The sequence below is a fragment of the Condylura cristata genome, unplaced genomic scaffold, assembly GCF_000260355.1.
Source record: "Condylura cristata isolate star-nosed mole 26May11 unplaced genomic scaffold, ConCri1.0 scaffold00025, whole genome shotgun sequence".
NCBI classification, from domain to species: domain Eukaryota; kingdom Metazoa; phylum Chordata; class Mammalia; order Eulipotyphla; family Talpidae; genus Condylura; species Condylura cristata.
In genome coordinates this window covers 26,694,874-26,709,059 of record NW_004567126.1, presented here as the reverse complement: position 1 = coordinate 26,709,059, position 14,186 = coordinate 26,694,874, and the positions used below count along the sequence as shown (strand labels likewise).

The window sequence follows — 14,186 nt, the reverse complement described above, 5'->3', positions numbered from 1 at the left end:
AAATCCCAAGCTGGATTCTTCATCTCTATCACCTTTCAGATCCTCTACATACTAGTCTGATGGGACTGGTTTCAGTCTTAATGGCTGATTAGATCGTTTATGAATCAGCTCATAGAGCTCTCACCTGATCAGTCCATTACATGATCCTGGCACCAAATCCATGGACCCTTCTACTGAGGGAGCCACAGCATGGGAACAACCCCATGGGGCCCCAGGAGCTGTATGCCCTGGTGTGGCTTGACAGGAGAACCACTGATGTCCACCACCCATAGGACAGCAGCCTGAGCCCCAGTGGGAGCAGTCATTGGTGGGCAGTAAAATGCCTGCCACTCATTGCCACTTGAACTGCTTGTAAGCTTTGCTCTGGCAGAGTCTCCAGTTTCATTTAGACACAGACCTTTCCGACATTCACGTCAATTTCTTTCATTGGGAGTGCTGCTGACCTATGGTTGGCATATCTGAAGAGCTATAAGCACTGGTACCATGGTTCTATGGCACTGCCTCTGAGAGGGGTCCAGTCTGGTAGCTGGCACTAATCAGCAGGTCTTGGGATTGCTGCAGCACTACCGGTGACTACCCCTGGCTACCACAAATTAGTGGAGACCTGATCTCTGCTTACCAGTGTGCCAATCATTCCAATTTCTTATTGGAGGGGCAAACTTGTTTTGGGCTAGCAGCTTTTGGTTTTGACTACTGGACACTCTTGTATAGGACCATTGACCATTTGTGGCCTTAGAAATTCTCCTTATCACAGTCACCCCTTTGTAAGTAATAAGGGGGTGAGAACCCACAGACTGTGCAATTCCCCCAAACTTACCTCTTTTTAGGGGATGCTTGTAGGAGGGTGTGATAGAAAGTGGGATATTGAAGCTGATGAAGATGTTGAGTTTTTATTGTAGTTCAGCAGCTGTTTTTGCAGTTGCCCAGTGATTCAAAGTCTCCACCCGGGATTCATGTAGACTTGTGTTCTTAATCAGTCGTGTTACTTGGAAGCAGCATTCTAATCCCAATTTTGTTTTCTCCCTTAATCAGAACTAGTTGGTTGTATTCTGAGGCAGATTGCTTTTCTTCCCTTGATTGCATTAGGTTGAACCTTCTAGCAAGTTTTCTGCTTTCCCCCTGCTTTCAGGATGGAAAAAAATGACTCACGTTAGTGAGAAATGAGTGCTGTAGGATGTATAGGAGGGGATAAGGATATCCACTCTGCCCTTCTCTCTGAGCCCCCACCTTTTCCACCGGTATTGGGATTTCTTAAAGACCGTCACTGAAATATCTTGGCTGCTAGAGGGGATGTGAATATTGGAAGGCAGGTGGGATTGTTCTGAGAACAGACAGGGAATGAGGGAAGGAGAATGTTACTTCATTTGTAGGAACCACACACATTTTTCTGCTGTGGTTGTAAATATTCCTTGGACTGGAACTGAGAGTCTTCTAAGGAGACTTTTTCTGTAATGGGCCAGTTAGTCAACATTTGCTTTGTGGGCCATGAGTGCTCTGTCACAGCAGAGACAGTGTATAAAGGATGGCTGTAGCTGTGCTCAAGTAAACCTATTTACAAAGGGAGTAGCACCTTGCATTGGGCCTTCGGGCTGTTATTTGCTGACCCCTGCTCTACAGTATTAGCAGAATAAAAATTTGTTTTCCTCATTGTTGACTTCTAGGAGTATTGTGTATAGCATTGCCTTGTCATGCCTGATGAATGCCAGGGCAGTTTAATGCCTCACATTCTGCTCTCCAGGAGTTTAACAGACTTGAGAACAGTGCACAGTATTTCCCTTGAGTAGTTTAGTCCTCCTCCCTGGCTCTCTGGGGTTGGGGGACTGAAGAGTGAGAATCCTCTAAGCTTTCCACTCGCTGGGAAAAAAAATTTTTTTTTTTAAACACTGTGGTTTTTTGAATAATATAATACTTTATTTTCACATCATTTTGTGCATTTCTCCATCTCAGTTGTAATCCCCGTGGGCTTCCCATCACGAAATCACCCATGTGCCATCACCATAGTACAGTGCACTTTCCTCCCCGCACTGTTTTTTGATCCCATTCCCCACTCCACCCCATAAAATGTCTCTGGTATATAGCTCTTCATTATTATTTTCTCCCCTGGTCCATTATATTCCTGCTATGAGTGAAACCGTCCAGTATTTTTTCTTTTCTTTCTGGCTTATTTTCACTAAGCATGATCTTTTCTAGCTCTATCCATGTTGCTGCAAAAGGCATGGTGTTTTTTTTTTTTTGGTTGCTGAGTAATATTCCATTGTGTATATGTAGAAAAATGGCTTTTTAACTGATACCACAGGTACCAGGGTGGACCCACCTAATTTTAATGACCCGTTTGAGGGATTACCTTCTAACTGAGGTTCCATTATGGGGTGGGACATTATTTGAATAAACTGGACTTCCTCTAATGCTAGTACACTGATTCCTTCTCTCCAGTGTTATCTGAAGTGGCTTGTAGAGATTAAGACAGCGTTTTAATATTTGTTTTTTCAGCATTTGAGACCACAGAGTAACCTTGTCTGAGCTATGTTAAGAATCTTGGAAAAGTGAGGCATTGATTGTAGAGCGAAATACAAGTTGTCATCCCTTTATTGCCTGGAGTGTAATTTAAATAAATGAACCTTACAAATACAACTTTTCCTTTTGTGAATCATGAATAATTTGGCAGCATATTCTGAGAGCTGAGCAGTAGCTCCTGCTTTCAGCATCTGTAATAAAATAATTCTCCAGAGCATCTGAAATGAAATTCGGAAAATTGGGTTTATGCTAATGTAGAACATCGGTAGTGAACATTGAGATGATGTAAAGTTATAGGGGAGCAATGGGTGAGACAGGAGAGGTCTGATGTGCCCTGCTGCTTCAGAGCTTCACAGAGAGACTTCTGGTTATTGGAAGTAACTGTTCCCTTTCGGTACCCCCCCAAGTGAGTGTTTGTTTCCTTAGGTTTCCCATGCCTCTGACTTACGGCTAAAACTTTGAAAGGTTTGTGCTAATGAGACAGTTCTCCAGATAACTTTCATCTGTTCTCCAAAATGTGCAGATTTGAATCATTCTCTTTGTGGTCTGTAGTTTATAGTAATTTTGCCTATTTATTAAACTGATTCCTTGAAGGATGTACTGAAAGTAAATTTTGTTCCTTAAATGAATGTGAGGATTAACAGTTGAGGTGAGAGATATAGTGTATCTTTCGAATGAGTCAGGTTTTTTTTTTCTCCTTTAAATCAATTGAAATGTTTACAGACATTTTTGAGGAATAATAGCTTCAAGGCATATTTCCTTTTAGAGGAAGTGATGGTTTTTAATCATAAGGGATGATTGAGGATAAGCTGGGCAGCTCATGGTTTACAAAAAATGAGTTCATTTTGTAGTTCATACTCATCTGACTTGGTTCTTTTTTCCCTCTCCAGATAAATGTAAATGAAATTACAAGATTTTCAGATTTCCCTTTATCCAAGAAAACATTGAAAGGTAGGTATGTAGTATGCTTTTTGGGATTTTTTGTTGGCTCTGCTGGTGCAGATAAATATTTTGTTGAAAACTCTCTAGGGTTTATTTATTTTAAAGATTTATTTTTATTTATACAAAAATTGTGGTGTAGGCCAGAGGTGCTGGGGGCAAGAGGATTCACCAGAGACAGAGGAGGGAGCAGAATAGGTGGATCTATTGAAATACACTGCTGAGGGGAGCAAAAGAGGTCTGCCGTGCCATGTGGGTCAGCTCCCTGGCAAGGACTAAAACTCGTGTTGCAGTGGCTGCTTATAGTTTCATGGTGCTGAGACTAAAACCCCTTGCACCACCAGGGAGGCCCAGATTTCTGGAGTTTAACCTGAAATCTTATTTTGGCAAAAAATTTTGCTTTCATGGAAAACTGTAACATGAAACAATGTTAATTCAAACATGAAACAATGTTAATTTGTTTGGATTTTATAAAGATGCCATTTCCTCAGTCTTTCTAGACTGCGTAAGCCAGCAAGATGCCAGGACTTCTGAAGACTTAAAACGAAGCTTATTTTAATTTTATTAAAATAAGCAAGAGAACATAAATGTGATACATTTTGTATTAGTTTGCCAGGATTCCCATAAAAAGATACAACTGACTGTGGTTTAGATTACAGAAAGGAGGCTGGGGGTTGAAAGATGAAGGGCTGGGCAGGACAGGTTTCTTTGGAGACCATTATGGAAGTATCTTTCCAGTTGTCTCTTTGGCTTCTTTCTTGCCGTCTTCACATCATTGTCCCTTTGTACATGACATCCCTGGTGTCGTTCCAATTGTCCAGATTTCCTATCTTACAAGGACATTAGTCAGATTGGATTAGGGCCTTATATGACCATGGAGTCCTTTGAACTTGTCACATCTTTCAAGTTCTCTCTGAACAATCACATTCCGAGGTACTGTAGCTTGGGACTTCAGCATATGAATTTTAGGGACCACAGTTTAGCCGATAAAACTGTTCTTTAGGGATATTCTAAAGTGTCAACTCTCCTCACTCCGTACTGCCAGGTTTGCAAGAAGCCCAGTACCGCCTGGTAACTGAGATACAGAAGCAGACTATTGGGTTGGCTTTGCAAGGCAAAGATGTTCTTGGAGCTGCAAAAACTGGATCTGGCAAGACTTTGGCTTTCCTTGTTCCTGTGAGTAGATTATTCATATTGAATCAGATCCTCTGTTTTGATTCCCTGTCTAGATAATTATGGAAAAAGTCATTTCATGTTTTTTTCTTGACTTCCTGAGACACTAATGACTTTTGGGAAATCTTGAAATCAGTAAAGGCCAACATAAGCCATTTTTCTCACATACTGGAATGTCATTAATTACAGATCAAATTTCGGACCAGATTGGGGATATAAACACACTTAACACTGAGATGGAGCATTGTATCTAATTGTCCCTTAGCTGTTATTCCTGGCTTATTTAATAAGCTGTCTCTGATGTGCATGGAGACTTGATATCAAAAGTCACTCTCTCTGAGGAATTACTGAACATGTGTTTGCTCTCTCCACCAAGGTGCTGGAAGCCTTATATCGTTTGCAGTGGACCTCAACAGATGGGCTGGGGGTTCTAATAATCTCACCCACGAGAGAACTGGCCTATCAGACCTTTGAGGTTCTCCGAAAAGTAGGAAAGAATCATGACTTTTCAGCTGGTCTCATTATTGGTGGAAAGGTTTGTCCTTTTGTCCTTCCTTCTGTTACTTTTGTTGGAAACTTGGGGCAGTTGATGAGGAAGGGGTAGAGATCCCATGTAGACATACAAGTTAGCCCCCTAGACAATGCCTCGTGGGGTGTATTACCCTGGCGTGCTCACTGTCATTTAGAGTCTAGCTGTCAACTTCACAGGTTCAGAAAGCCCATTTTGTCAGATATTTGAATGGCTCAGGTTCTGAGACTATTCTAATCAATCTGTGAATACATCATGGTAAGTTGGGAGAGATGACATTTCAGTATAGTATAGTGTCAGAGCTTTCCTGGGTCAGCAACAAAAGAATGGAAGATGGGAGGTTTTGGGAGATTCTTATTTTAGGTCTAGTTTCTTATGCTGTTTCTGGAGGGCCCATATCTCCTTGTCTCTTACATTGCTAGATAAATACGTGGGTTCTTGAATTTATATGTAAACATAGACAGATATCACAAATCCTCACATCCTCAAGTAGTCATCCCAGCTTTAACAAGAATATTCTATGGTTCCTTTTCCCAGAATAAAATCTCTATTAAGTAGAGCGCTTGTTTCTCAGTTCAGGAGGTACAGTGATGGTGTAGGAGCTCCTGTTCACTGCCCCTGTGGCCTGGCTCCAGGAAGGGGAGTCACCACAGTTCATGTCTGTTTGGGCAGTGTTGGCAGGCCTGAGCAGTCGTGAAGACTGGGAGCATTCCTATGATAGCTTCCTTGGTTTTGCAATCCTGGGTGTGATTAAGGAATTTTGAGTTGTCCAGGTTTTCACTAAGAAGTTTTATTTGGCCCAGAAATGTGGATGTGCTGCAGAAATAGAAGGGAGACATGATGTTTGTGTCTAGAGAGCTACTTTACTGTGATGAATGCCACATGCAGATGGCTTTTATTGTCTGGGTACACAGGCTGCTCAGTGATGTGTCTGTGTAATCAAAGGAAACAACTGTTTTCAGGATCTGAAACATGAAGCTGAGAGGATCAATAACATAAACATACTTGTTTGTACACCAGGCCGGCTTCTCCAACACATGGATGAAACAATATGCTTTCATGCTACCAATCTTCAAATGTTAGGTGAGTCTGAATGAATTTCTAAGAAGGAAATCTCAGACTTAGGGAGCCCTCATATATTGTAATGTAATACAATCTTGTAATATTGTATTGTAAAAATACTTTGATTAAAGACAAAGCAACTTTTGGCATATGGGTTCTAAATTCTGATTGCAGCTAGACTTTTTTGCTTTAAAATCAAGATAGAAGAATTTATTGTCATGTACTTTTATACTTAATGTATTCACATGTGAACTCAAGCACTTCAGTATTTGACTCATTCTACGACTTTTATCTTTACTTATATACCTATATCTGATGACATTGCATACTGTGTATTTAAGTCAACTTTTTATTTTGGAATAATTGTAGAGGTATAGAAAACTTGGCAGCAATAGCTCATAGATGCTATATACTGGTTCCCCAGTTTCTCTAGAGTGACATCTTACATAACTGTGGAGACTTTGTCAAAAGCAAGACATTAGTATTGATGCATTCTCTAAATTCCAGATTCTAGATTTTACCTTTTTATTTTTGAGCATCCTCTCCAGGCTACCACCTCACAGTTAGCCTAATATGTAGCATAAATTTTGTCGTTCTACTTGATAAAGTTCTTTTCCCTTTTTTAGTCCTTGATGAAGCAGATAGAATCTTAGACATGGGCTTTGCTGATACCATGAATGCTATTATTGAAAATCTTCCCAAGAAACGCCAGACTTTACTTTTCTCAGCTACACAAACCAAATCTGTAAAGGACCTTGCACGGCTGAGTTTGAAAAATCCTGAGTATGTCTGGGTTCATGAGAAAGCAAAATACAGGTATGTGCTATTTGAAACGATGCTTAATTCAGTCAAAATATTCTCTTCAGTAAGAATTTGATATTTCAAATTAATGCTACTTTCAAGAGCTATCTTTTGTATTAGATATGAAAAGAGTAAGTGTATTAATAAAAGTGTAAATTTTTACTCTGCAGTATTTTGGGGAACAAATATTTTTTCCAAGACATTAACAGGTATTTATTCATTAGCCATCATAAAATGGGGAAGGGGAATGTATTCCTTGATAGACAAAATCACAAATGTTGAGTAAAAGTAAAATAATTACCTTTAAGACTTGATAGAACTTTTAATATTTTCATGGATAGTGTGATTCTGTAACGAAAAATGTTGCTTAGATTTATCAGAATCATTTGGCTGCAGAATCAGTCTTTTAAACTTCATTTTTAACTACTACAGGACTCTGCTCTGAAATACATTTTATCAACTGCATTAATTTCTAACAAAATACCTTTCTATTTAAAATGTTCAAGCGACTGTTTTGTCTTGACTTCACTAAAAACAAAAGCATAAGGCATATGTTTGTGGCTGTAAAAGTGTAGGGTAGGGGTGCTTGTGATTTCTAAATATATAAGCATACAAATATAATTAGGTTTTAAATTTTTTTTATTTAAACTTTATTAAGGTAACATTGGTTGTTAGCACTGTGTTTGACTTAGAAGTGCAGGGTCACACCCCTCTTGTTGTTAACCACATCCCACTCGCCATCAAGGCACCCACAGTCCTCTACCATAGTCCATTGTTTCCCCTTTCCCACTTGGCTCTTCCCTTTACTCTTTGGAAAATCTCAATTCCACAGTCAGATTTCTGGGGTTTGTTACTGCTTGGATCTGACCTTTTGTTTCTCTATTCCATAGGTGAGTGAAGCCATTTACTACTTGTCTTTTGTCTTGCAAATGAGCTGATGCTTTGAAGGAAAGTACAGGTTAATACAAGACTTGCCTGTTGTTTCTTTCTAGTTTTTCCTTTAGCACCTCCAGTCCTAGCGATCTTGGAAGTGCTTTACTCTCTTCAGTGTTTATTTTTTTCATTTTACATTAATCCACTTTTTATAATGCTTTCAGCCAAAAATATGATACAGACAAGCATCCTTTATGCAAGGTTGATAGCTGTTTAGTCCTAAATTTTAAGTCAATGATGATTAATGCCTAGATTCATTATTTCAATAGGATATGAAAAATTCTGATATTCTGATTGTTTTCTTCACTGACTAGAACACTTTTATATCAGAAAGATTTACCATACCACCTTCTTGATGATCTAAGTATGGTTGTTACACAACCAGGATACCAGAATGCATACTTAATATACCAGTTTATTGACTGAGTTAGTTCTCTAGCATTTTCCAACAGTGAGTTTTTTTTTCTTTTTTTCCTTAAGATGAACTCATAGACTTTATGACACAGCTCAACAATCATTGGCTTCCTTGATTTCTGGTAGAGTAGTCACCTTATGTGTCTGTCTCACACAGAATCTTTTCAGTTTTTAGACAGCATTATCTAGGTGCTAGTAGGTGGGCACTTTGTTCAAGTTTTTCAGTGGGCAATTCCTCTTTTTTTCTTTTAAAGAAAGCACTTGAGTTGATGTTGATACTTAAAAATCAAATTTAAGATAATAGCCTTTTACTTAGCCTCTTTGATTTATCTATGTATTTTCCACATTTATTGCTATATACATGTGTATGTATGTGGATATAGACATATACATATATGCACATGTATATATGTATAATATTAAACATCTTCATTCCTAATAATCTCTAATGTATTTGCTTTACTTATCAGTATATCATATAGTTTAAAGATAATGCCAGTATTGTAAACAATACAATTAAATTATAAGTTTGATTCTTTGCATTTTTTCCCTTTATATATCCCAATAAATATGTAACAGTCACATACCTTTGAAAGAATTTTTTTGTCATTAAGTTATTAACTTGATATATATAGAGGCACATTGTTTCATTTTGTTTTTTAAAATACTCAATTCGTCCTCCCTGGTGGCGCAGCGGGTTAAAGCACTGCACTGAGAAGCTAAAGCCACTTCCGCATGAGTTCGATTCCCGCCTGCCCCGGAGGTGACCACATGGCGTGGCAGACCTCTCCTGACCCGCCCACTGCTCCCCTCATACTTCGTTGATCTGCCTGTTCAGCTCCCCGCTCTGTCCTGTTCAGCTCCCCGCTCTGTCCTGTTCAGCTCCCCGCTCTGTCCTGTTCAGCTCCCCGCTCTGTCTCTGGTGAAGCCTCTCGCTGCCCCTGAGCCTCTGGCCTGTACCCCAGTTCTGTATGAACAAATGAATAAAATCTTTAAAATACTCAATTCATTCTTTTTGAATATTTTCTTATGGAGAACTTTAAGTTATTGGGTTGTCTACTTTTTTTTTTTTTAATATAAACAAGTATGCACAGGAATGCCTATTTGTGAGTGTATGTGTACACCCCACTCTGATAAATGGTTGGCAAATTTTATATACTGTTTTGCTCTTTGCTTCTTTCTCTTAACCATGTATCCTAGACTTTACAGCGACTTAAGGATAGGTCCCCCATTTTCCTTTCGTACAGTTGCATGATGGTTGATTGTGTGGATGGATAGTTCCCCACTGATGGACATATGGGTTGACTGTTGGTTTTCATCTCTTACTCTACAAATACTATCTTTTTTTTTTCTTTTTAAGATTTATTTATTCATAAAGAACTGGGGTACAAGCCAGAGGTACAGGGGCAGTGAGAGGATTAACCAGAGACAGTGGGAAGCAGAACAGGCAGATTGATGAAGGACACTGCTGAGGGGAGCAGCGGGCAGGTCAGGAGAGGTCACCTCCGGGGTGGGGGATCAAACTGAAGTGGTTGCGGCCATTTGCAGTGCTGCGTCCTAACCTGTTGCTCCACCAAGGAGGGCCAAGTACCATCTTTTTTAATCCCTTCAATGTTAAAAGTGGTTTTATCTTGTTACATTTTGTTTGCGTGTGTTTAAAAGTGTCTTTAAAAACATTTTTTGACTCAGGATTCAAACTAGAGTAATAACTCTTTGTTTTCACGATAGAATCCTAGAAGTAGGTTTATTAATTCAAAGAGTAAATGTTTGGTACAGCTGTCTAGCATCGTATGAGACATTCCAAATACAACACACAATTGAAAGAATTTCACATTGAAAACCTTATACCTGCCACTTGGTAGCATTAACTATTCATTTATCCACCCCTATAGCTGTACATAACTCATTTTTGTTGCATTTCAAAGTGAACTACTGGTATCTGTACACAATTTCTCTAGGTGCTTCAGTATACATACTACTAGAATTCATTGGTATACTGATTTCACTTTCCTGGCTTAATATTTTCATACAAAGAATGAACAAAATGAGTACTTTTGCTGAGTTTTGATGAGTGTGCATATCTCTGAAATACACATCCCTGTTAGTGTGCTTCACCAACAACCCAGCCAGATCATTTTGCCTTCACTTGATCTGGACTCTACCCTTTCAGAGGTGACCACTATTTATTTGTATGTGTATTATTGACATGTAATGTAAAAGGGATTTTGAATGTATTTTAATCATGTGTTGAGTTCATTTCCTAAGGGCCAATTGAGAAAATCTCTTCTGGGGAAGACGGGTGTAAATGTATATGTGAGAAATTTGAGTGGCATGCATTGTTAAAATTTGTTTTTCCTTATTTTTTGATTTGACATTCAAGGTTACCCAATATGTCTGTTTTTAATATTTTCCCTTTCTTTCCCCATAAGCACCCCTGCCACTCTGGAACAGAACTACATAGTTTGTGAGCTGCAGCAAAAAATAAGTGTGCTATATTCCTTTTTGAGAAGCCACCTGAAGAAGAAAAGTATTGTGTTTTTCTCCAGTTGTAAAGAGGTATACTACTATGTTTATTTCTACTGTTACTCATGTCAAATCATCTCTTTTAAAATTTCAGTCAACAAGCAGTACATTTTCTTTTCTATACTGTTATATAGTGCTGAATATGCTGAGGGATCCATTACGTAATGAGAAGCCTGTGTCTTAAAGGAACCAGTGGGTGAGACATCAAACTTAATAAAGACAAAAGGTGTCTTTTTAATTTCAAGATTGTTAACACCTAGCATAGTACGAATACTACTTAGAATGTAGTAGCCCTCACTAAATGTTGGTAGAACAATTGAAAGACTGGGCTTACTGGAGGACTTTACTACCTGCTATCTACCAGTGTTCCATGAATCCTGAACTGAGCACGAGTCTCCGAGCCTCCAAGTCTTTGTTCATGCTATTCTCTGGATTGGTGTCCCCATATCCGTGTCTTCCTCCTAGAGCGGGGGATCCTTTAAAGTCTTTGAAACCAAGCTCAAATATTACACTTAGAAGTAACTTTGACATTCTCCAATTCCCTTGTTAGACACTTAACTATTTGCTCCTCATGCTCCTATTTATAACTTCATTCGGCTACCAAATATTTCTTCTATGCTAGCCATGTGCTATGAAAAAAGGATCCAGGAATATGTATAAGAATACCCGGCAAGCTGGGCAGTGATAGTACCAGTGAGTTGTATCTGCGGTTTGGTTACTGGTAACTGAAAACAATCTCTCCCCCACAAAACAAAACTTGATCTGTTATCTCAGAGAAGGGACTGAGCTTGTCATGTATGCCACTTTCTCTGCTGTATTTTAGTCTCCAATGACATGTAGTTGGCCTATAGAAGGTTAACTCTAGATTTACTGCTTTTGGAATAGTTTAGCATGATAAATATTCAGGTTAGTTTTCCTGCAGCTCATGGGGATGATGAGTGGTGGTCTCTCTTGTTGAGGAAAGCGCGGAACTCATCAGTTCATCCTTTTTATAATGAATGACTTCAGATTTTATGTACTTAAGGATCTCTTTTAGAGTTCTAGAACTTGACATCTTTGAAAGCAGTTGTTTGTTATTTATCACTCATGGTTTTGAGTATTTTACAAGAAAATTTTATAATTTTTATTTGAAATTTCTGTTCCCTTGTGCTCTGCCTTCCCTCTTGTTGAGGTGAATGAACTGTCCTTGCATCTGTCTAGTGCCAGCCCTCTACCTGTGCTCCAGCCCTGTCCTGCGCTTGTGCCAGGCCATTGTTGATACGGACACCCTTTCTCTTCTTTTCCTTCATCATTCTTTGATGTTCTCTCTCTCAAGAATAAAAAACAAATCCATCAGAGCCTCATATCCTCAGCTCTCTTCTGAGTCAGGCCTTAATGAGATAAAGCTTGCCAGAGTCAGTGGTCATTTACTAAGTCATCTTTCTTGACTGTTCAGAAACATGAACACAGACCACATCCTCCCTTTCGAAAGATTTCTTTAGATTTCTGTGACATCACTCACTAACCTGTTAGCTCCCTCTGCTTTCTGATTGCTCTGTTAGTCTCTCCTTGGGTTATCCTTTGCCTACAGTTTGGATTGTCTCAGACCTCATCAGTTCTTTTTGTAGGTGACCTCTTCAGTTCTGTAGCTTTCACATCCAGCTGATTCTGGCAACTACCAAATCCACGTCTTAAGCTCTGACTCTTCCTGAGCTTTAGACTTGAATTTCTGCGTGTTTTCAGTTGTGTCTCATCTTGCATTATTGCAGGCATCTTAAATTTAATGTAAGAAATAATTTAATATTTCCTGTCCCATAGATATACACCCTTCTGCTCTCCCCATTTTAGTAAAGGATTGAATCCTTAATTCTTGTCTGTCTGCTTCCTATATTCAGTGACAGTTCCCTTCAGCACTACTATTTCCTACCACTTCCCATGCTATACAGAGCAGTGTGAAAATACAAAAAATGCTTAACTCTGCTTGGCCTGCTGGTTGGCCTACCCTACCGTCACTTCCTCTTCTGTTTTTCTTCCACATTGTAGCTAGAATCTTCTTTGGAAAGTGGAAACTGCAATTTGTCACAACTTAATTCCTGCAGTGACTTTTGTTTTTGTACATTAAGATTGAACTCCTTGCTTAGACTGGACATGACTTTTTCTGTATAGGTCTTCTAACTTGACTAGTTTGTTCAGGGGCCAAGACCTAAGGTTCAGCAATGATTCAAAAAATGTGGTTTATGGAGTTTTCACGGGGTCACTTTACATGTCCTCCATTTTCATATCTGCTTTTCTGAGCATGGTTTGCTTTAGAGGAATCTTTAGCTGATAGATTATAACAAGTTATTTCTCACTCACGGTTTTGAGTATTTTACAGAAGTTGAAAGAGTTAAAATTCCTTCTAGTCCATATTCAAGTTCATGAATAAATTTTTCAACATAAGAATAGGGATAAATGCTGCTGTAGTCTGCCTAGGTCTACTAGTCAGTGTTACTCATTTATAAATGCATAAACTAAAGAAAAATACAATAAAATGTCAGTTCTAGCTTGTCTCAAATCAAGAGATATATTTAAAATAAAGTTGAGTGTTGGGGACCAGCCTCAACTATTGAGGTGTCCGGAGGCGAGACAGGCAGGGCCCTAAGGTGGGAAGGTGTCCGCTAGGGGAGATTCCAAAAGGGGAGAGGGGAGGGAGGCAAGGAAGACACGGGAGTCAGAGCTGGGTGCAAGTCTTCCTGCTCATTCCCTCAGCAGGTCTTTGTTTATACTGTGTAACAAGTAGTTAATTGTAATAATGCATAAGGTAAGTTAATGAGAGATGGCCATAAATTGTCATAAACGTTTTCAAGGACAAGGGGAACAAGGAATTTTTTTAAATAACACTTTATGGTATACTAAATTATACATTTTTGTGATAATTGTCATGTGTACAGATGTTCAGCTGTAACTCGGGGAAGAGGGGTCTAGGAAGGGATCAGCTCGTTAGCAAAAGGTTATCAGGGGTCTTAGGGAAGTAATAAATTGTGTTAGCAGTGTTATCAGTGATTGTCTAAAGAAAAACTAGTGGCTAATTTAAGGCTAGCAGAGAGTAGTTAGTGCTTGTTTTAAAAAGGAGTAAATTAAGAGAAAGTTGTACAATTGTGTATTAAGCAACACCTGTGTAAACAAGGTTAAAAATTGTCCATGAGTCCTTACGCCCTGGAAATCTTATCTGAGATTTGCTTTTTTATTTTAAAGAAACCAGGAAGCTTCCCAGGAGTTTTTATGCCCTGGGGTCTTATTTCTCCTGGGGCTTGCTTTTTGTCTCAGGAGATAGGAATTT

The 14,186-nt window shown here is 39.0% G+C and overlaps 1 protein-coding gene across 1 annotated transcript in view; it reads left to right on the top strand.

Moving 5' to 3' along the window:
* DDX10 (DEAD (Asp-Glu-Ala-Asp) box polypeptide 10) overlaps positions 1 to 14,186 on the top strand; it is a 200,785-nt gene that overhangs the window by 4,024 nt on the left and 182,575 nt on the right. Inside the window, exons 2-7 of the mRNA XM_004689285.2 lie at positions 3,405 to 3,465; positions 4,499 to 4,629; positions 5,003 to 5,161; positions 6,118 to 6,238; positions 6,844 to 7,033; positions 10,795 to 10,921. Coding sequence (XP_004689342.1) covers positions 3,405 to 3,465; positions 4,499 to 4,629; positions 5,003 to 5,161; positions 6,118 to 6,238; positions 6,844 to 7,033; positions 10,795 to 10,921 — 789 coding nt within the window. The remainder of the gene's footprint in view (positions 1 to 3,404; positions 3,466 to 4,498; positions 4,630 to 5,002; positions 5,162 to 6,117; positions 6,239 to 6,843; positions 7,034 to 10,794; positions 10,922 to 14,186) is intronic.